The 24,367-nt window shown below is 39.1% G+C and overlaps 1 protein-coding gene across 1 annotated transcript in view; it reads left to right on the top strand.

Annotated features, from left to right (window-relative positions):
* The first annotated feature begins 5,267 nt into the window (after window positions 1-5,267).
* The window catches only part of LOC137624410 (protein SGT1 homolog), a 31,025-nt gene continuing 11,925 nt past the window's right edge, over window positions 5,268-24,367 (top strand). Inside the window, exons 1-7 of the mRNA XM_068355155.1 lie at window positions 5,268-5,369; window positions 11,142-11,193; window positions 11,450-11,540; window positions 12,099-12,236; window positions 12,417-12,527; window positions 21,203-21,378; window positions 21,628-21,735. Of these exons, the coding sequence (XP_068211256.1) occupies window positions 5,350-5,369; window positions 11,142-11,193; window positions 11,450-11,540; window positions 12,099-12,236; window positions 12,417-12,527; window positions 21,203-21,378; window positions 21,628-21,735 (696 nt within the window). The 5' untranslated portion in view covers window positions 5,268-5,349. The remainder of the gene's footprint in view (window positions 5,370-11,141; window positions 11,194-11,449; window positions 11,541-12,098; window positions 12,237-12,416; window positions 12,528-21,202; window positions 21,379-21,627; window positions 21,736-24,367) is intronic.

Raw genomic sequence — 24,367 nt, 5'->3', positions numbered from 1 at the left:
GTTTCCTTGCTCGTCTGAGTCAGTATCTAGGGTCGTTCTCTTCCTATTCGTGGGGTCTGTGGTCAGTTCAGGGCATGGTTGGAGATCCGGGTGCATCAGCACCTCTTCAGAAGCCATGGCTTCTAATTCTATTCCTGGGAGTTCATCAACAGATCTCCAGGATAAGTCCTTTGTAGGTTGAAAGGTAAGGGGTTGATCAAAAGATCGAAAAGACAGACAGTGTGTCTGGTGGGGTTGTCCAACCCTTTAAGCCCTAGGGCCCCAAACAAAGTTACAGTAGGAGTTATAAGAACGAAATAAAGAATCTGAAAATGGAACACAATTTCGTTAGTTATATGGGGGATATGCTAACTATCCTATTGCTAGAGCAGTGCTGAAACTAACTCTTTTTAGCTATGTACTAGCCTGCACAAATAGCTGTTGGGGAGCCTTCTTACTGCGTTCACGCACTAAGACGGCCCAGCAGTCTATTCCTGCAGGTAGGGAGGTTTGGGAGTAATAAACAAACTCAGTGGAATCCTAGAAAAAGTTTTTATTTGAGCTAACTCCTAACTCTATTTGAATGCTGGCTTATTTCGCCAGTTACCAAGAATAAATACCTATTGTCTAATCAACAACTTGGCTTATAGGCGCCAAGCCCAACAGTCCTATGCCACTTGCCACAGACGGCGAGAGTGGGAAGTTTTGACCCTTTGGCCCTGCTTCAACTGAAGTTTTCAGACCACAACGCCTACCAGATTTTCCACAGGAGGATCTATTAGTAAGATAAAGTTATGTAGACAGAGGCAAAGCTTAGCCTATATTGTCAATTCAGGGGCAAGGCCCTTGTCAAAACAGCATTAACTGCAGCGAAAATCGTCGAAAAAACGGCGAAAATCGGCGAAAAACGTCGGCGATATTTAGCGGCGGCGATCTCTTCAGGTGGCTGAATATATCAGCAAGTGAAGAGGGAGCAGGCAGCAGTCGGCAGCAGCAGGAGAAGTCGGCAGTCAGCAGGAAGGCAGGAGGTAGGAGCAGCAGCAGAAGGTCCTCTCTCAGTGGGAGCTGAGTGAGAACTGAGTTCATTGTAGAATACTCTCCTTTATATACAAAATCTCAAAGCAACAAGAATTTTCATGCTCAAAAATCGACACCGTTACCGATGAGAAAAACTGACATGTTATTTCAGGTTCTTTTTAATGCGAGGGGAGAGCGAAGATACAAGCACAAAATGAACTATGTACTCGTACGATCGTGTGACACACGGTTGGTACATGGCTTTAATCTACGGGCGCGCCAAGAGAAGGAGAAAAGGGTCAGCTAATGAGTCATTCACTTAGATTTGAACGTTTTAAGAATATAATCCTTTAATTTGATACTCTCTCTAAATTACTTCCTTCGCTCTTTTTGTTTTCAACCTCGAGGTGACAAGTTGCAACTCTTAGATATAACAAAGAGCAAAATTGTTATAAAAAGATCATCACACTAACAGAAATAATCTTAATTTTGATAACAAATAAATTAATTTCACAATTCTGATTGATTATTAAAAGACAGGATTCTTAACAAAGGATTTCATTAACTAAGTTTAATATAGTATATTTACATTGGTGATTGGATTGTTTAATCTATTCAATTAATGGACAAAAAGTTTTCAAAGCAAAGGTTCAGTCAGCAAACGTGGTTATGGTGCCTCTTTGTCAGATAAAGTTAGTTCTATCGCAAAAGATTCTATGAATTAGTTAATATAGTCGTCATTTTTCATGTTTCCTTTAAAATGTTATCAGTATGCTTAATAGCCTTGACCCAATTTTCCTTGCAAATCTGAAACACTTACTTTTACTTTTACTTTTAGAGGTTTATTTCTCGCCCTTCATCAGATACTAAGAGTCTGTTCAGGCGGGCCTTGATGTGTGAAAATAATTTCTTTTCAGTTTATATTTTGCTTTGTATCTTTTCAGTATTCACTAGCATTTGTATTCAGGCTTAATAGTTTTCTGATCACTTTTATAACACTTCCCAAAGAGATAAGTCTTCAGGATTTCCTTGAAAGCTCCCACATTTTTGCTATTCTTGACATCAAGTGGAAGGTCGTTGAAGAGTCTCGGTGCAGCATAACAAAAAGTTCTTCCTCCTATTGCATGATTCACACTAATTTCGAATAGTCTATATGGGTCATCAGCATGTCTAACTCTTACAGCAGCGCCAGTAGCTTGGGGATAGGGGACCAAGCAATCACGAAGATATTTAGGCTTATCACTTGTAAGTGCCTTGTAAGTCAACAAACAAATCTTAAATTCAATTCTAGCCTTAACAGGTAACCAATGTAGATCGATCAGTGCAAGAGTTATTCTCTCCCGAAATTTAATGCCTTTTATCAGTCTAGCCACCCGGTTTTGCACATTTTGAAGCTTTCCTGGTAGTGTATTGGGCAATTCATAGTACAGAGAATTGCAATAATCAAGCCTTGATATTACGTGACTCATCACTAAAATTTTTGTACTGCTCTCTGTTAAATATTTTCTAATAAATGCTATGTTTCTCAGGTTATAATTACACACTTTCACTGTATTCACTATTTGATCCTTCATTGACAAATTACAATCCATCAGTACACCCAAATTTTTCACAACAGGCACAATCCTAACATCAGCGTCATCAATTTTTATACTTTGAAATAACTGGTAATTCTTCAAAGCCACCTTTGTGCCAAAAAACATACATTCTGTTTTATCATCATTGAATTCAAGCTTTTTCCTCTGCATCCATGTTTTTATTTCAGTCATTATTTCATCAATTTTCTTCATTGTATCTTGTGTTGTTGAGATTGAAAGGTAGAATTGAGTATCATCTACATATAGTTTAAAGCCCACTTTTTGTTTTTTCAAGATATGTCATAACTCGATAGTATATATGTTGAACAAGATAGGGCCCAGAACACTACTCTGTGGTACACCTTTCATAAGAATTCTCTCACTAGATCGGTTTCCAGAAACTTCTACAATAGTCTTCCTGTTCGTTAAGTAGCTTCGCTAAAATTCCAGTGCTTCCTCAGTCACTCCAATGGACTAAGTCATCAAGTAAGTAGTTTTTGATATTTTGGTTGCATCTGGGACACGTTTGATTGCTTGGTCAATTTCACATTTAACAGTTTCATGATCCTTTACCCATTAAAAAAAAAACCTGATAGACATTGTATGCCATTTTTCTTCTGGGCGAAAAACACGATGCGGGGAACTCTCCATGGCATTTAATAGGATTTGACCGAAGGGGTCAGTGAACTGACCCAGTGAATATGTAGCAACGTGTGCCATATCACCTGGTTTGTCATTTTCCTTCCCTTCTCTTAGTGAAGCGGAGGCATCGGGATTAAGGAGAATCGACAGCGCCGCAAATGAGCTTGAAGTTCGCTCATAAAATGGATCTACTATAGTTGGAAAACAGGATGCTACAAGCGTATAGGGTTTTAACAGGGAAAATAGCCCAGTGGGAAAAGGAAGTGGGGAAATGAATAAACTTCAAAAGAGAAGTGATGGATTAAAAATCTGAAATATTTTAAGAACAGTAACAACGTTAAAACAGATCGGTCATATATAAAATATGAAGAGGGACTTGCTGCAAGTTTGAACTTTTAAAGTTACATCGATTCAATCGCGACATTAGGAAGACCATTCCACATTCTGGTCACACTTGGAATAAAACTTTTAGAATGATGTAGTGATGAGCCTATAATGGAGAAGGCAACACTGTTAGAATGAAGTGCATGATCTGAATCAGGGTTGTAGCTAGAGATATGTGTGTGAATGTTTTCTAGCTGGTTGGAAATCATAGAAGATTTGGTGATAATTTTAAACGTGTTCTTACACACTTTTATTTTCTTACCCTGCTTTGGCGGGCACCCTCCATTGGAGTCATTTTCAAAACCCAATGCTCCCTCCTTAGCTACGTCACTAAACCGCATACCTATGTGTTACAGACATTCCCTACAGGATGTAAAGGATGGTCATAATTATGATAAATGTTGTCTACATGAAAATCAGTGAAATAATATTACCGAGAGAGAGAGAGAGAGAGAGAGAGAGAGAGAGAGAGAGAGAGAGAGAGAGAGAGAGAGAGAGAGAGAGAGAGAATATTCTAGTAACTACAAAAACAATCACATGCTGTTCTTGAACTCAACGCCTCCTGCAGTCTCGAAAATGCTAGAATATCGTAGTGTTTCTCATACACGCCACTACTAAAACTATGTTATCTCGTTAATAGAACCGCTATTAGTTGTTATTTTACCGTCAATCACTCTTTGGTATTATATTGAGAGTAAAGATTCTAAGAAATCTTGGATAGTCCAGGCTCTCGAACCTTCAAATCATTCTTTAATAGAAACTGTATTTGATTAATACCAATCCTTTCAAAAGGACCTTGCGTGTTTACATTTTTAATCGCTTGAAATATCATTAAAATATTTTCTCTTCCACTCAAGTGGGCATCAATAAGAAAATATTCTAAATAATTTTCAAAGCAGAATCGACAGAACAATGGTAGAATAAAAAATGCACGACAATTTAGCTGTTTAACCACCGAAGCACCTACACGATGGTTTATAATAGCAAATGAACAAATATAATCGTGCACCATATATTAAGCTAACAAGTTCCTTTTTAAAGTAATTCTTATAATATTTTCAACATTTTGATGGTTCAGGGCAACTACTGTGCAACTTGTGTTATTTTGTTTTTATTTTGCCCGGTCGCAATTCTTATGTAATGGAAATGAATATACTGTTTAAACCTGTTTAGATATATTTCCTCTTTTAAATACAATGGTTAAACATTTTAGAAATGATTTTCTATTTCTGGCGATTTAACCCTGAGAACTTATCAGACAAATTATCGAGATCATAACGCTTACATGGCATATATGGGTATACGGTTATAAGTACAGTATTGTATAGAAATGCGAATAGAAGTAGTTTTGCTTCTTTTTACTGCTATCTTGTATTATTATTGTAAGTCAAATTATAATTTTGTATATTTTGTAATCTCATACTCTGAGAGGGGTCGCTAGAGTTAATAAAAATCCCCCTTAAATCTTCGAATCTTTATAATAGAATAATTACTCCCTATTAAGGCGAAAATCTTGGTATTATAGAGTTAAAACGTTTCATGAGCATATTTGAACAGGTAAGGAAGAAAAATATACTCACGATAAAGTCAGAAAAAAAAACTGTTTAGTGTGCTTGAGTTTGAGGATATTGTTTGAGAGACATTACTATTCATAGCCGATGTTATTGTGGAGGGCTGCCGAGGTAAGTGTTATTGTAATGGAAGGGTTGTCTCTTAAAATTCTTCATTTTATTCATACTTCCCATTCCAGATGGCGTATACCAGCCTCTTGTGAGTATTTTCAGGCGTCTTACGTTATTTTAGTGCAGTATTTTTTCAGAATTGTGTGTTGTTAGTAGTGTGTTAAGGGTTGGTCACGATGCTTTCATGGTCTGCCCTGGTACTTGAGCTTCGATTGCCTTCATAAATTGTTTATTTTACACATTTAGGTCAACTTTCTTGGCCCTTTTAATAAAATTTCGTGTTTTATAGGACTTCTTTGACCATCTTTTTCTCGAACAATGTTACGACAACACACTTCAAAGTGCATACGATCCTATTGGGCTTGGGCCAAGTAACTAGTTAAACATAACCCTGCGTAAACTTATCTTTAGTTTAGTTTCAACCTAGTTAGCCTGACGGAGGTTTTAGCTGGTGAAGGGACCTTTTCAGACTTCAGAGGTTTATCTGGTGAAGGGACCTTTTCGGAGGTTTTACCTGGTGAAGGGACCTTTTCGGAGGTTTTACCTGGTGAAGGGACCTTTTCGGAGGTTTTACCTGGTGAAGGGACCTTTTCGGAGGTTTTACCTGGTGGAGGGACTTTTTCAGAGGTTTACCTGGTGAAGGGACTTTTTCGGAGGGTTTACCTGGTGAAAGGACTTTTTCGGAGGGTTTACCTGGTGAAAGGACTTTTTCGGAGGTTTTACCTGGTGAAGGGACCTTTTGATTTTTTCCCAGACGTGACTAGAGCTCAACAGGCTCGAAGCTATACTGTATAGGTATGTTTTGAATCAAAACTTATATACATATGTTAACCTATCTTACCTTAGACAATCTTAGTCACGCTGCAACTTCTTAAGATAGACAAACTACCATTTTTATTTTTCGAGGCCTTCTGTCATGTTCTAATTGGTCCAATATTTATCTAGCATTTAGCAGTGCCATCCCTGGGTGCTTTAGCTTTTGTTCTAATGTTTGTTTCAAATTTATTTTTTATGAAGGTACAGTATGGTACACTATTTAGGTAGGACATTGGACCCTTTGTAGATAAACGGCCAGGTTGGTTTTATTGTAGTTACAGACGGGGAAAACTTCCCTACCAAAAACTACTTTTTCCGATGGAAAATAGAAAAAAAACCGCCTGTTTCCTTTGAAAATGATGCTTACTTTTACCGCAGATAAGTACTTGATAATATATATATATATATATATATATATATATATATATATATATATATATGTATATATATATATATATATATATATATATATATATATATATATGTGTATACTGATAATGAGGGACCCTCAATGGGAACTCTGGATTTTTGGACGTATAATAAATACGTGGAAAAGTGCACAAATTATCTATATCCTATATTACTGGTATATTTTTCACTTGTTTGTTGACATTCTATGGATTGGTTGTATTCGCTCCTATTCATACGTGTTTACATACCAGCTTTAAGAATTTCTTCGCATAAACCCGCCCTTCTACGGATAAACCCTACCCCCCCCCCCCCCTTTAATTTGACCAATAGAATTGCTTGTTTTCTTATAAAAGTCTTCATTTTTACCCTCGACATCAAAGTATTTTTACCTGCAACATTCAAGTATTTTTACCTGCAACATTCAAGTATTCTACTTGATCTGACCCTTTTTATACTGTATGTACCTATTGTTTTATGTAATATCCACATGGACATATTGCGTTTTACCCAAAAATTGTTCTTTTTCATATAAACAATCCTCATTTTTACCCATATCATTCAAGTATTCTTTATCTGACCCTTCTGATACCATATGTACCCATTCTTTTATTCAATACCCCCATAAACCTAAGACATTTCTTTTTAATACCGTTTGTTTATGCAATACCCACGTGGACATGTTATTTTTTACCCAAGTTATCCAAATATTTTTCGAGACTTGACCCCGCTAATATCGTTACGTAATCGTTGGTGCAATACCCACCTGTATATTTCTCTTTTTGTTTCCATACCGCTTTCAAACATTTTCTCCCTCATTACAACATTTCAATTTATTACCATAAAATTATATTTATTATTCCCTTCATTTTATCTTGCTATTTTTTGTCATACCTGCTGTTATTAACTCATCACACCCGGTTTTCTCATAAATACTTGTTCTGAACAAGTTTCCCTTGCAAGTTCATTCAAGTTTAGTTTATAGGCTCCGTGCTGTTTCCGTTAGCGTTAACTAATCACGTACCCATACGTATGGGAAGTTTCCACGGGGGGTTGGATGTTAATTTCCCCACCTCCTTTTCTTATCGCTTCAAGTGCTCGCATCAGTCCCTTCCCAAGCCTTTGTCTGTGGTTTAGTGCTCACATTTACTATTTTGAAACTTCCTATAGAAACATGTAATGGTTGTAGTTATCCGTTCCTAGAAGCCACAGGGAAGTTTCATAGAAATTACCCCGATGATCCCAGCCTTCGACGTCCTGATCATAAAGTCGGTCATTATTTTTATTTTAAGTTTAATTATCTGGTTAGTGAATGCAGTTCGTTATTGTAGTTATATTGATGTTAGTGTGCGCAGCTCAACATTACCGCTTGCCAGTACATACGGAGCTTGATGCTTTTATTTTTTGGCGAGTGAAGTAAGCCCATGGTGGAACAAAAACCATTAGATATAGGGTAAAACATTGCTGTTAAAGTGCGCAACTCAACATTACTGTTTGCGAGCGAACCTGGTGCACGGCGAAGCAAGAACCATTAGATTTATGGTAAATCATTTTGTATAGAAATGGTTTTCCTACAGTAGATAATGTGATTTCACCGAATTTGGCTTCATTTTGATTACTAGTTTTAGTGAGTGTAGTGGGGAATGTAGTCGAACTGGTTGTTTGATTGTGGTTGGAGTGAAGGTCAAATTCGGTTAAATCACGTTATTTACTACTGGAAAATGTTTTCTGCTCAAGATGTTTCTACTTCCTTAAATAAAATTTTACCACCAAGTCTTACCGTGCGCCTAGAAAACGGGAATTTCTTCCCGTTTTCTAGCCGATTGTTTCTGTTGTTCTGCAAATCCTCTACAAAAGAACACTAACCAACTTGAATGGCCCTACCTAACCTTACCTACAAGCAGCGTCCCTACCTATCTTGCGACCCCTCGTATATTAACATATTCTTAGGCCCTAAGGGGGGGCCGTTACCTCATTACACTGCCCTATTTATCGGCTGTCATCATACGTACATGTGGCCATGATCACACACACAACCAGAAACTGAGTGGGCTGTGCTTACATTACTTCAGGTTCAGGTTCAGCTTCCGGGATAATTCATAACCTTTACAACGGCATCACCATTACTCGAAGTTACTGGAGTCTGAGTCTTCTATGGTATATTCTTTTTACCTAGGGACAACTTCTTCTTATACGGAGGTTTTGATGGACGGGCACTTAGCGGATAAGTAGGGTGTTGGGACAATTTTTTTTTGTGGCGAGTTGGACGGATGGGCAATTAGCGAAGGAGTAAGGTGTTGGGATGGACCAGGACTTATGGAATCACGGGTATTGAGAGGGTAAACACGAATAACTAATTCCAGGCATGTCTTCAGTTTACACCCCATATCCTTCAAATAAAGTTTTTGAATAATGTACAGTACATAGCAAAGTAGCTATCGTATAAGTGTTTCTGGGTTGCGATTTTCGGTAGTACAGTACCGATCTTTTTAGTTCTCGCTACTGGGATTCGATGGTATTGGTGTGCACACTGGATCTTTCTGACTCTCAAAGTTAATGCTATGATTAACAGTGCAGTGTTGAAGAAATTTATCCTCGATATTTCTATAGACCTTCCAACAGTCTGAAATTATTGTAGTTTCAGGATGGACGAACTCTTAATACTGTACTGTCAGGAGCAATGTCTTTGCCGAGCGATCCTTGTCAACCCTAAAAAAATTCTCGCGTATTTCCCGGTCAGTCCCCCCCGAATACCCATTTGCCAAAGACCTTGCTGCCAACATTATATTTCCTCTCTCCGAATTTGCTTTCGTCTAGCTTGACGATATGTCCCGGTCCGCAGTGTTGAAGAAATTTATCCTCGATATTTCTATAGACCTTCCAACAGTCTGAAATTATTGTAGTTTCAGGATGGACGAACTCTTAATACTGTACTGTCAGGAGCAATGTCTTTGCCGAGCGATCCTTGTCAACCCTAAAAAAATTCTCGCGTATTTCCCGGTCAGTCCCCCCCGAATACCCATTTGCCAAAGACCTTGCTGCCAACATTATATTTCCTCTCTCCGAATTTGCTTTCGTCTAGCTTGACAATATGTCCCGGTCCGCCAATCTTTTTGCTGTCCATCATTAAAATGTCTGCACACACGTCACAGCAGAAGTTTTACCAATCCACTAGCATGTGGGAGGCAAACTTTTTGTACATGGGGCGAATCAGGTTCTGGGGAAAACTGTATACTGTACAAAACTTGCTAAAATAACAAACTCGTCTTCGCACGATAGCTTCGAGCGTGAAAAAAAGCTACCGTGGTTAGGGGCAATCTTCTTATGGCAGTAACTATTTGAACAACGCCAAAAAAACTCTGATTTGCCATTATTTTCTGATTTTCCATCGTATTTATACCACATATCACCAATACGACATTTTGCACAAATGCTGGAAATATCCCCCAAGATTAGCTGTCTTCGCGCCGCATGGGTAAAGATTGAGCATCCCCGACCCTTGATGAATGCTCCCATTACCCTGTTTGAATTTTTGGAAAAATGGGATTCTGATTGGATAAAAAAAAGCCCTCCGACAATTTCCAAGGTCAAGTGGGGTCTGATTGAGTCTTTTCAAATTGCTACGACAGAGGATAATTTTAGTATTCTGCCGCCAAGGCGCTGAAATCTATCAAAACTTCATCTATAAGGAATTCTAGCAAAATCTCTGGAGGTCAACCTCCAGAGTGAATCTCTCTCTCTCTCTCTCTCTCTCTCTCTCTCTCTCTCTCTCTCTCTCTCTCTCTCTCTCTCTCTCTCAACTTTGGTGCCCTGTCACATGCCTTTTCAAGATCCACAAAACACGCACTGTATACACTTAATATTTCCTTCTAGTTACTTCTCTTATACATGTTTTACTGTAAAGATATCCCCTGTGCTTTTTCTTATCAAAACCCCAACTGCTACTCTTGTATATCTATCAACTTTCTGAACCTTCTTTCTACTATTCTTTTTAGTATCTCCTTTAGTTTTATTCCTCTGTAGTTTTCACAATTCAACATGTCTCCATTTTTTATACAATTTAATTATCCAACTATCTTCCCAATCTCTTGGCATTTCATCTACATCCAAGATCTTTTCCATTTCTCAGTGTTTAATAGTTGTGAAAATTAGTTATTCAATTTTCTTACTTCCTCTTCTTTAATTGAGATATTTCTACTTTTGCCTTTAATAACTCCTACCTCTCCTACATCCTGCTGGTCTTTTCTTCTCACAGATTCTGCAATACGTAGATTACTTTTTCTTCCCCCAGTGTTCACATCATCTGGCTTCTCTGCAATGTCTACCATTTTCTATATTCCTTTATTGGTCTATATTCATCATTATTTTGGTACAGGTAGCTATTTTCCTACATTTTTCTGGCTTTACTTTTCCTTCACAGCTATGTGAACCTCTCAATTTCACCACCATACTGGGTACTGTATTTGTTCCTCCTCTTGTTGTGTACCACTTGTTCAGCTCAGCTGCTGCTGGCACCACAATCTCTTTCATAACAGTACAATACTATTCATTACTTTTTGTACTTTTTACAAATAAACTGGTGAAATATGAAAGTGTTTATGAAATTTTTAAAAAAAAATTTTCATTCCTTTTTCAGGACCGAGGTGTATAGGTTGCAGTCATTGGACTGCACAGACAAGGCAGTGCAGGCAAGTAGTTTACAAAACAAGATTGAACTACAAAACTGTGTTCTTGGTTGCAAAATGTTTGACTAATATATTCTCTTGCATTTTATGCACACATTCTTGATATTCTTTTAGTGAAATAATTATGCTAAAAAACTAGTGTTTGTGTGATGACCAACAAAAAAATGGTAAATGCACTTTGTTTGTAATGGTAAATGTAGTCAATGGGCAAAGTGCTCTTAAATTAAAAGAATTTTCTTAATGGAATTAAATTTTTCAGCTAGTATCACGTGAGATTCAGAGTCAACCAGGGTGTAGTGAGCTATGGTATATGAGAGCACTGTGCCTTCTGAAATTAGAGAAGTATAAAGGTAATTTTATTTTATATTTAGAAATTTCACATGTCTTTATGATTTTCAAGTGGTTTGCGAAGACAGATATTTTTTTCTTGTCTAGGTATGCATTTTGAAAATTTTGACACTGCAATTTTATCATCTTGAATTGCAGCATGTTATTGCTTATGAATCTCCAAAGACTGATGATAAAAGACAGTACTGCAGTCCTTGTACAAAGATTTGTTACTGAACTTGGTTCGCATGTATTGTTACTTAAGCTTAGTTGTGTAGGTTTTATCAATTTACTCAAGAAATTTTGTGTACAAGCATGAAATATGGCTGGACAATACGACTTCATATCTTAAAAATGCAATGTATGTTTTTTTTTCTTGCTTATGTCTTCATGTATTTCTTTTTTTCATTCATTTACAGTAGTCATTTTGAGTATTATTCATTATAAGCAAAATAGTACTTGAATTCATTACATCTGTTAGTCAGCTGAATAAATGTATAGTATTCTTTAAGATTAGGTTGGAATATGGGACTACAGGACAATAATTAAACAGTTTAATTTAATGCAATTTATGGTTACAGAGGCAGCCCATGATGCAGCAAAAGCACTTGAACTAGGTGCCAACTTTGATGCTAATCTGGTTTATGGGAAAGCTCTCTTCTTCTTGGGTAAATTTTTAGAAGCCAAGAAAGCATTTGCTGAGGGAAAGGAGAAAGCAGGTAATTTTTTATATTTACTTTAGAAATTAGGTAATCCCCAAATGTATCTTAGGAATACAATGTTCAGGGGTGTGTTATGTAATGTAAATGACCCATGAATTGTTGGTTATTAATTGATAAAAGTTTTATTAGGGTAACACTTTGCATTGTCCATTACAAAATAACTTGCATTTTAAACAGGCCCTGAGCTATCAACGTTCAATCAGTTTGACCAGTGGATTGATTGGAGTGAGGATAGAATAAAACGAATTGCCCGTAAAGAAGCTAAAACCACCTGCAAAGAAATGAACGGTAAAGTTTTTTTCATGTTTGGTACAATACACTATTTGCTGAGCTTGTTAGTATTTTCAATGATTTGCCCATTAATAATTTGTTTCCTAATGAATACAAACCTTAGTCCTATAATAGGAGCATGATACCAGTGAAGCTGGACATAGGCTGTTATAATTTGAAACTGTCAGTAATTACTTGCCGGTGGCGGGGAAGTCTTGCCCCCTTGCCAACACACTGTTTTCAGCCACTGGATAGTGTAAACATGTTTCTGCCATCCCCAACTGGTTTTTCTAACATTTTCTTTTAAGATAAATTTGTTGACAAATTACAGTGTGCAAGAGATATTAAGGAAGAAGAAAGAATTTGAAGTTGTTTCCTGAGAGAACTGTAACTGGTGACCCTTTTCTGTGCAATCTCCTGATATCCACATTATTCTGCCTGTTTGACAGCATTTCTGTTTGTTGTTAATTGCCTCACCAATGTATCCCTGAAAAAGTTGGCTCCTGTTCAATTGTCTTGCTCTGTTGGAGGAAGGAGTTTGCCAGTGCTGGGTAAGAGGTAGAGGGTTATTATTATTATTATTACTTGTCAAGCTACAACCCTAGTTGGAAAAGCAGGATGCTCTAAGCGCAGGAGCTCCAATAGCCCAGTGAGGAAAGGAAACCAGGAAATAAGAGTAGTACAGTAATTGAAATAAAATATTTAACTATCATAAAAATAAGAATAGATTTATAAACTAAAAACTAAAACAAAATAAGAGGAAGATAAATAGATAGAACAGTGTGCCTAAGTGTATACGCAAGCAAGAAAACTTTCAATGTCTTCCTGCTCTTGGAAAGGTGCTAAGGATACTTCACTTTCTTGTCCGGTCTCTTTATAGTTCCTGTTCTTTCCCTGTTGGAGCTTCATTATTGGTTTGGATGACCCCCTTCTCTGTATCACCTCTGACAGAGAGTCTACTGCTACTTCTTTTACACACTTACATACACATGAAGACTCACCAGGATACTACTAAAAACAAAATTACATGACCTTACTCTTTCCTACATACGAGCAGTGTGTCTAGTAGTTTAGTTTCAGATGATAACCCAGCAGAAGTAAGATGGAGCATACGAACGGCTAGAGGTACAAATGTATTGATGTTGACACATCTAGCTGAACTGTCCCAGCTGACCAATCCCATGGCATGATATAAGTTCAAGATCAACACTGGTCTCTAAGCTCCTTGTCATTGCTTGTACAATCTAAGCATTACCAGTCGCTACGGGATAGGTCTTTTACGTGCTATTTGGACACCTCAGTTGGAACTCTCGCCCCTGTTCTTTAATGATTTTTGGGTTGCATAACTTGTAATTGCTGCTTTGATCCAGCTTTCCCGTTCCTTGATATTGGTGAAAGAACCACCTATGATCATTCTCATCGCTTGTACAGGCTGAGATCTTTCTTTCACGAGCTCTGAAGTTTCTTGGTGATCTTCCCTTCTTGTTTCATCTTCACGGTAGCGTTTCAGTTGCAATCTCTTTTGTAGATGGGTTACCTGCTCTTGTTTTCCATGATTTTCATTTCCCATTGGATCATCCACAAGCCATAATAGGGAACCATACAGTCTGGAACAATGCATTTGGAAGCTTCATGATTGGAACCTATGCTTATTTGCCAAGGAACTAGTTAACCTGTCTCCTGTCATCTGTTCCATCAGTGCTCCCAACCCCAGAGATCATCCAATGCTCGAGATCTTTGTATGTTCAGAGACTTACAGAACAGAGATCGTACCACACTCAGAATCTAGTCCAGGATATATCTTCCGACACTCATTGGCATGATAAGGATTGGAACAGATGACTTCTCAGGTCCTATCTTAGCACTCCTACAAGCACTGAAAAGCCTTATTGTGCTAGCATGATTTCTGGCAAGGATCCTCTTCAACTGAGGACAGGCACTGTTACGTACCACATAGTGCCACACACTACCATTCACTTTCCAGAAGCTGAGGGTCGTGATGATTCTTAGCCTCGGTAAGCTTGATATTCAGCAGCAATTCAGCTGTCGAAGGAGACCAGTTAACACTTTTTCATTCCTTTATTCCACTTGTTTATTAACTGGTGAATGTCTTGGGTGATTCTTCAGAGGATGTAGACTCAGACCCTACAAAAGCTGACTTTAATCAGTTACCTCGTAGGAAGAGATCTTCAAGACTTTAGCTTTGATTACCAAGGTGTTTGCACTCATTCACTTGTTGGTGACAAGATTTATTTCACTGTCAGAAAAGTTAGTTCCTCACGGTTGCCTCCCCAGTGATTACTCCAATTGTTCCTGAAACGTTGCTAGCCAGCAACTATCCTTCCATTTTCCTTCTAGGTTGTTGCAGCAGAAATATGGAACGATCTACCTTGGTAGTGAGAAATCCCCTCCTCGTCTTGCCATCATTGCTAATGCTATTGTTAACATTGGCGTTGTTTAATCAGGTTCAGTATCAATAGACTTTTACTGTTTACAAATCGTCCTCTACTGTCTTTACTTCTGTTAAAAAAAATTAAGATATTGTATCTACTTTGTATTATGTGAATCGGGTATAGAAGAAAATCTTTAGCATTCTGTAATCAGGTGTGGAGATTTTCAGAAATTCCAAACTAAGCCATGTACTTTATTCCCAAATTGGAAAATTGGCCTCTATTTACTCGGTCCCAAATTCATAATGCGATGGACAGTTGACATCAGAATGCAGATTGCTGAAATCTAGGCTGTTATAATATCTACTTATCCCAATGATGGATGAAAGTCTTCATTAATCCAGTTGTCATACACAAGGAACCTTTCCTTGGGTTTATTAGTGATTGCAGTTTGCTCAATTAAATTTGAAATTTTACTAATGTAAGTATTATGGCACACTTAAGGTCCTCTTGTATAACCAGTAGTCATTGAATTATGGAAGTTCTTTTGTCATTGTGGTGTTTATTTTGTTGGGACTACCAATGTAATTAATTTTTGTTGTTGTTAACAAAGCCTGAGTTTTTAAAAGAAACTTGGTTTGAAGGATTTGATATCTCTTAAATAAATTAAAGTTACTATTATGTTGCTTCTAAGGCCCTGGACTCAAAAGAGAGGGCCCAAGTCCTCAAATATTATAAAATCTAGCAACTACAATAAAAAGTGGGTAATACAGGCAAGAAATATTTGAGGAAGTTACAATAATTCCTAGTGACGAGTGTATTTCTTTTTTTTTTCTAACCATCCCTACTAGTTTGCCGCTTCCCCACTGAACATCCAAATTTTGGATTCGGCAAAATCAAATCTGTATTTGGTGATTCGCAGTACGGGTGCTGTATGGTATTCCAGGACATTATAGCCCAAATTCCTAAATCCAATGCAGTTAAAAATACTAAGTAAATAAAATAGATACTGTATTCTTTGACTAGAATTTTTTTGGTTTTTAATAAGTGAAACACTTGCATAAGTACCACTGCCTTGTTTTGAAACTTTCTTTCTCACGTGCTACTAAGTAGCAAGAGCCCGTGTTTTGCGTTTTGGACGACAAATTGGATCCTGGTTCCAATACATCATTAGCTTCCTGGGGAAAGTCAGGTTATTCATGAACCCTCTACCATCCCCTAACCGGACATAGGTTGTCTGCCATTGAGTGCTCCTCCTTCATCCCAGTCAGGTCCTCCCTAATATCTCCAATCGTAAGTCTTGGTATCGAAGGTACTTGGATTTCAAAACTTTGCATAAGCATGTCTGTTCCCTTGGTAGGGAACAATCGGAGCTTATTCCAGTTTTGCTGATCATGAACGGAGCGATCAGAGGTGTATTTTCCCCTTTCCTAAGGGATACTTGTTATCAGGGAGAAGGTGGTCTTGTTTGCAAATATTTATCGATGTTCTATGACAGTTCAGGCACAACGAACCACTTGGGCCGCACCCAGATCTTTGTCTTGCCCCGGAGTACCTGTCATATAACCTCCGTACTATCCGAGGAAATGTATACCTTTTATAGAGGTAAATTTTCTGTTAGTGTTTACTGGTCCGTAACTGGACTTATGCACATAACTACCTGTCTGACAAATGTGATTGAAAAGACACCTTAATCTTGTCTTTCAGAAGTAGTTGCTGGCGACTGATTATTGCTTGACAGTGAGCAACTAAGGAGGTTCACTACTGTAATGCCATTATCTGCTAGAGAAGACTGGTTACTTGAGTGTTCATTGGTTCTTAGGTGGACATGCACTACTAACTCCCATTCTAGCAGAAGTAATTGGAAGACAAGTCTTCATTCCTTTACAGAGACAGTTGCTTGCAACTGATCTCATGACTCGATCAGGGATCAACTTGAAATGTTGCACCCCATGAGAGTTGACCTTTGGCTTAGGATGATCCTTGTTCCTTTCAATTAAACCATCCGACCAGGGTGTGTCAACAGACATAATCCCTGGGTGGTGCTGGCTGCCTTACTGGGTAGTTGGCTGACCAGGTTTAAGGGGTAAAGGCCACTCATGAGTAACAGAAGCAAGGGACAGTGACATTGCCCTAGATAGCAGGACAGTGCCCTAGAGACTAACTATATATACATATAATTAGCCCCCTTTCCACCCAAACTAGGACCGGGGAGGGCCAGGCAAATCCTGCTGATGACTCAGCAGGGAGAGCATTAGGGTCCCTCAAACCCCCGATCCTTAGCTCACAAGGATGGTAAGGTTGCAAACACCAAAGGAACTAATGAATTTGAGCGGTAGTCTGTACTCCAGTTAGGTTATCAGCAGGCAGAGACGTTACCAGTATCCCAAAAACTTTGCGTAATTTTCAGGGCGTACTCTGGCGCCTGTTGCAGTTTCTGATGAATCTGAAGGAAAAACTAGTTTTCACCTGTAAAGGTAATTTATACAACCTGTTTCCCATTTCCCAGAGTCATGGTTTGAGTGATAACGTAGGGTTGCGCTCCAGGGAGTGTTAGTCAGTAGCGCCACCGGTGTTAAAATAAAGTGGAATTAAGGTCGCTTCTGCTATGAGGGGAATCCCCCTCGCCTAACTTACCGAGGGAGGATGTCACAGAAGTAGGGGATAATAAGAAGGCCCTGTGTCTTATTCTTGGATGGTCCTAATCAAAAAGATTCTAGGTCCTATCCTCAAACTGTCTTAATCCTTCACGCGAGGTTAAGCATCCCGCTTCTTTATCATCTTCCGTTGACTAGATATTTTGTGACCTTGACTACTGGTTATAACTGGAGGTTATCTTACAAGCATGTACCCAGAATCATCCTTTAAGAATTAATTTGCCAGTATAGAGTCCGAGGCTCTGGCCTACGCTCACCCCTTCAAGCGTTCACAAGAATGTCCTCTCAAGTTGCAACAGGGGTCAATGCCGATGCATCTGATATTGTCCCATAGACGAGTTGTTAAATTCTAAGACTTCATGGAGATGTTTCTACCACACTGAGGCAACATTTTAGGTTTTACCTTGCTGGGATAAAACCGCTAGAATTAATTCTGGCAGCCTCCATGAGAAACAGGCAAATTTAGAAGGCTAACAACCTCAAAAGAGAGAGTTGCTCTAACTATCGGCGATAGAGACTCGGGGAACCTGTGTGTCCCTTCCTCAAGCAAGACTTCTTATAGGCGCGACTGAACTTCTGAGTTCTTTGGCGCTAGCGAAAGTCTTAGCTTTAGTTCTCTCCAGTGGCAGCTGATCCTTTCGGTATTTGCAGAGATTCTGTGGACTTGCTAGTCAGGATCAGACTGAAAGAGAGGCTTGAGTTGGGAGGTAGAGATACCAACCTCCTCTTGGTTGAGGCATCGAAAGAAAACAGGTTGCCTCTTGAGCTATGTTCCAACACCTATCAGGAGTGCCATACAAGTTTTCCTCAATTTGAGCGCAGTGTTGCTGTGGCTCTTAATCTCTTCCAATAGCTCCCTTCTTGTCATACTGTAGTGGTTTTTTTTTTTTTATAAAAGCCTGATGGTGCCAGAATGCCCAAACAAGTGTATTCTACACATGGCATAGAACACCCAGACAAAGATATTCTTTTCACGAATATTGTTCGTCTAGGTGTTAAAAGATGGATTTTTGACGGGAGACAGCTCAATTTCCCAATGCAACCCAGTTCAGTGTGGTCAGATAGACTTCCTAGCAGTGATTCTAACCCGGTGGACTCTCGTAGTTGGCTTCGATGGAGTTCTCTCCCTCAGTTAGCCATATGTCTTGACCCTGGTGGGAGTTGTGTTCAGAAGTTCTGAAGTACTGTAAACCAGTACAGAGTAACCAGGCACCTCTTTTAGAGGCCCTCCAACATCCTGCAAACTCCAAGCATTTCCCTCCTGTCTGATGGGACTCATTCTTGAAGGGTGTTGACAGATCGGTTGATGAACCTGATAGCTCTGCAGTGGCAGCAAGCACAATAGCACACTCTCTCTATTCCTGCCTACAAAGATATTGAGAGAACTGTTGTCTCCTTTCTAGAGCTGCTCGTACAACCTCACTCGGGGATTCACCACGATCAGTTAAGTTCCTACAACCTCTTACCTGTAGGGTATCCAACATCTGTCCGAGAAGCTCTTCACAAGCAGTGACGAAAAGGATGGTTGGATAACCTCGTAGGTCGTTGTTCGCCCCCCATCAGGTGAAGTGGTCTATCTACAAAGTTTTAGGTCGTGGAAGAGGCCTTGCACCATTCTATATTTCTCTCCCGTGGACAGCAAAGCTTGTTATACCTGGGGGAATCGAGACCCTGCTCAATCTTGACGTGAATGCCGCTCGGCCTTGAGTCTTGTTTTTCTTTTGAATGGAGTCTACTTTTACTTTTCCTTAACAGAACTCTTTCTTCATTCAGTGTCGAGCTTACTGGTCTCCAATCAGAACTTAAACCATCACCTCGGAGCAAAGTTCTTGTACCACGCTCTCGGAAGGGAATGCTTCATAGTGCTAGTCGATCCTCGGATCATGACTCTACTCTTAAGATGGTTCTTTCCCTCTTGCCTTTGCCTCTGCTATGAGTGCCAGCGAAGGATATGGTCTCTTCTACAACAACATATCCCAGCCAGGGGATGGAGGTCTATGAAACACTTACTTCATCCCCAAGTCCGATGCCAAGACTCTGATTCCGGCTGTAGCAGAACAAAGTTTGGGGACCTCACTGGTTGAAAGTCTACGTACTTTATCCGCTGACCCACATTGCTTGGTACTATGTCTATAAGAGCTCCGAGGCGGTGCCTTAAACGATCTGCAGGAGCTCGCACGCACGTAAATAAGTTTTTCGTGAGTAGTGGCAGGGTCAAATGGGGGGTTGCCAAGAATTTGTTCTCATCTTTGATTCACCAGGTTATAGATCTGGCCATGAATCCACTCTCTCCTCCAAGACCGTAGACCCAGAGCTCATGATGTCAGGGGCATAAGTACATCCCTATCATTTAAATAAAAACTGTGGTACAGATTCTTCAAGCGGCCGTTTGGAATCATCAGACGACCTTCACAGCCCACTAACTGCAAGACTTAATCCACTGGAATATGAATGCCTAGGTCCTGTGGTGGCTGCACAACATGTGGTTTAGGATACCTCTGCTCCCTTGCAGGACAAGTAGCAGTCTTCGAGGACAGGCATTACCTGGGATAAATGGTAGTGACTGGCCTCTTCTACCTTCATCTTACCCCATCTTAGAATACAGTACCCGTGGAACTCTGGAAGCTGGCCTCCCGTGTACAGGTAGAACCAGCGACGGGGAATCTGGAAATGGCTAGGTTAAAGTCTGGGAATGGCTAGGTTAAAGTCACAAGGCCTAGTTCTCTAATACATACCAATTGCCGAGGCCGTCAGCTCTCGCTCACATGCCAAAGTTAGAGGTGAGAGGGTGCCTCTTGTAAGCTCGTGCGAAGCACAGTCACACCCCGGGTTAAGTTATCAGCCATTTGGTAAGGACTTTCACCCACTTAATGGGGAGTCTCGTAAAGTTTATAGGTGGTGTCGGACCAAATGACAAATTTGAAAATCATTTGTATTTTTCCTTAACATATAAACCTTTAACTTTTTGTTTATACTGGCCTGCCATTGCCTATCACCCTGTACGTCCTGCCTACAATAAAGGGACGTCATATTGCCAAGCAGTGTGAGAGCGGGGTGCTGGTCTAGCTCCTGCTACCCTCCAATAATTAGCGGCAGGGTTGTTTTCTGTACTACGTTAAGTCTTATGGCAAGTTCAGCTTTGACAAAGGATACTTATATAATAGAGAGCTCAAGGTTTGTATGTTAGGAAAAATACGAATTGCTACCAAATTTGTCATTTTAATTTTGAATGCTACTGTCTCTTATAAAAAAAAATATGAAGACTTCCGTTTTAGGGTTCAGGTCTTTGCAACATAAAAGATTGAAGCAGAAATATGATTACTTATTGGGATAATGAATATACATTATTGCAGCCACTTATTATTATAGGGAAGTTACTACTAAACCTTACATTTAGTTTACATATGAAAGCTGCTGTAATAAGTTTTAAATGGAAATTAATACATCTTGGTCCAAATATCAGTTTTGATTTAGGCCCAGTGTCTGATCCATCTGTGGGAAGTACTGTACAGCATTAATTTCTTTTTTTGAATATTAATAGTTTACAATTCATTTAAGTTTTTTTTTTTTTTTTGTATGCAAGGTTTTTTCAAAATAGACATTTCTTGAAGTGTTATGCTAAGAGTCAAATCTTGAATTATTACAGGACATAGCGATGAAAAAACGGAGAAAACTGAGGAGTCTAACCCACCTGCAGCTAATGTTATGCCAGCTCCAAAAATTAAGCATGACTGGTATCAAACGGAAACGCATGTAGTTATCACGATTCTTATTAAAAATCAGAAAGCTGAGGATGTCAAGGTTAATTTTACTGAGAAGACTGTAAGTAAATTCTTATTAACTAAATCAATAATGGATCAAGAATACAATATAATCAGCATTCTGTCAATACTGTTCAATTACCTATTCGCAAAACATTTTCGTTTCTAGTATTATAAGGGTCAGTGTCTGGAATATTCTTAAGGAAATCGGATTGATATTTCTCACATACCCCTTAATTACTTTGTTTATAAATGCATATTTTGTGTTAATGAGTCTGGTAGATCAATAGTTCTTGTTTGCCATTTACAGGTTAGTGTTACAGCTCCTCTTCCAAGCGGATCAGAGTACAGTTTAGAACTAGATGTTTGCCATCGAATTAATCCTGAACTGTCGTCTTTCAAAGTTGTACCTTCAAAAGTAAGTAGACTTTAAAAAAGAAACTTCCAAAATTTTGTTTTTGAAAGCATCAATGAAAATAAGCCCAGGGTTGTAAATATTTGCAAGTTGTGGGAATTTGAATATAGCAGATGTGGAAATTATCTAATTGTTGTACAAGAAGTTTGAGCTGTTCTGTCTCAAGCTTTGTATTTTTCATGCCCTCTTCTGTTGCAATATTTACCCATCTAAAATGGCCCAAAAAGCTATTAAAAGTTGGGAAATTAATCCAGTTCATATTTGGAAAGAGTGATATTTAAGCAACATAACACATTAAAACTTGTACCAAAGATACAAATTTACTTCCCAAATTGTTCACTTCTTTAATCCTATTCTTTAACTTAAAAGTTCCACTGCAAAGTAGTTACCTTACAAGCTCCCCCATCTTAGGCTGTTTAGCAAATTGCACAAAACTCAAATATCAAAACTGGCTTCTCTTCAGTAATATTTAGCAAATACAGAAGTGCAATACAATTTACTGCATTTAAATTGCTATCTGTCTACCTTGTATGGAATCAAGCTCTAGTTTTCTTGATGAAAAAATCTAGCTCCAAGACCTAAGTCAAATAAGAATGACGATGTTGAAAACCTACCGATTCTGGTCGGCCATCTCGTCAGTGAAGGGGACAGAATCCTTAAAAGGGGGTTGTTCTATCTCGTCAGTGAAGGGGACAGAATCCTTAAAAGGGGGTTGTTCCGATGTATTGTAACCACGGACTACTCTCTGAGGAGTTACTCTTTGGTTTAAACTTGCGACCAGAAAATTTTTCCCCCAACCAGGACTCCGTTCCAGGCAAGAGGCATTAAAGCCTCAGGCTGGTAACATGCCCCATGGTATGTTCCCAGTGCAAAGCAACCTTCCACTGTCTTTGACCCACAATGCACCAAGAAGAAGGCAGTGTCAGGCCTGGTAAGGACGGGGCAAAGGTCGCCATTCGTACCCTGGTCGTTGCCCAGTCAAGACCTATAGTTTTCGCTCGCGACTTAAACTGTGACCTGCGTTTGAGTTTTCAACTAATTGTGTGTGCAAAGTGTTTGTGTTGAGATGAGTGTGTGTGTGCAAAGTGTTTGTGTTGAGATGAGTATGTGTGTGCAAAGTGTTTGTGTTGAGATGAGTAACACTAGTGTCCAACGTCGTTGTCCGGGTGTGAATGGGAAAGCATGTTCGGCTTTCCTTTCACATTTGGGAATTTATCCCCATTCTTTGTGTACCTCCTGTCGTGGTCGTGCCTGTACTCAGAGCGATACTTGTATTGAGTGGTCCATCTCGTCAGTGAAAGGGACAGAATCCTAAAAAGGATTTTTCTGTTTGTTTTAGCTTTGACTAAGCATCTACGAGAACTGCACAGATTCTTGCACTTGCTCTCTGATTCTGAGCACTGGAGCCTGTTCTTTCCATCTTTTGTTCCTGATTTCGTAGCCTTAACTCAAAAGTCCGTCGATCCTTGATTCCACGTTTTTATCCTTTACAATTTCATTGCTTAGGGTAGTAACCAACAATCCAGATGGGTTACTTTTGTGTTCTGTAGAGGAGCTACCACAAGAAAACCCAGACTGCCTGACCTAAGTTAACAAAACCTGTTCATAAGTTACTAGAAATAAAATTCCTTTAGCTGCGGAAGACTATCAGCAGAGCATTATGCCCTAGATCCTCAATCACATCAGATAGTTAAAAAAGGTGTGTGCCCATGATCTCAGAGGAGTTAGTGCTACTCTAGCCTTTAAGAAAAGTATCTCAATGGTTCAAGTTTTAGATGCGCGAGTATTGAAGTTTCGGACCACCTGTACTGCGTATTAATTGCAGGAATACTAGCAAGTCTTATGATACTGTATGTTTTCGACTCGGACCTGAGCTTGTGCTCGGCAAGTGGTGTAAAGAACCTAGCTCCTTTACAAAACTAAAGTGTCCCGTCTAATATAGCTGTTACAGCTTAAGTTAAGGTTGAGAGTGAGTGTCTAGCTCCTTTCCTCTCTTCTTTCTATCCCTTTGGGTTTTGGGGTATAGCTCTTACAGCTATTCATTATTCTATTACAGTACTGTTAAAATAGAAGTGTGCATTCCACCATTCTCCTTATAAGGGGGATTAGATATTCACAAGCAAACCTATAAACATTAATGTCTTATTTGATTGTCTTGCCAGTCAAAGAAAAAAAAAAATTTCTTTTCCAACAGCCAATGGTTGGCGGGACTGAGACTGAGGGTACTTTTGACCCTGGTTCATAAAGTGTAAAGGATGCTATTCTCTACACCTTATCAGGTCCGAGATTAGTGATCCCAGGATTTTAGACAGTCGGTTTGGTAATACGGACTTCCTCCTACCTGAGGATGAATTTCCTAATTAAACTGACAAATTTTAGAAGTATTTTTAATCTTTCCTAACAATAGAAACCAGAGTCCTTCGACATTACTTCTGCCTTCACCCTTGATGATTTGGTTTAATGGCAAGAGGGGTGAGGCTTATTCACCACTGGCCAGTGATTACCGGCTATTGTCAACACCTCGTTATAAGTTTTAACTGGCAAGTTCCAGCTGCTCATGAATTAATCTCATATTTAAAGCTATAGTCACACCAAAGCCGGTAACACTATGGATTATCCAGGATTACTGTGGACT

Source organism: Palaemon carinicauda, chromosome 31 (assembly GCF_036898095.1).
Source record: "Palaemon carinicauda isolate YSFRI2023 chromosome 31, ASM3689809v2, whole genome shotgun sequence".
Lineage (NCBI taxonomy): Eukaryota > Metazoa > Arthropoda > Malacostraca > Decapoda > Palaemonidae > Palaemon > Palaemon carinicauda.
The sequence above is the reverse complement of the archived record's forward strand: the minus strand, read 5'-3'. Positions and strand labels throughout refer to the sequence as shown.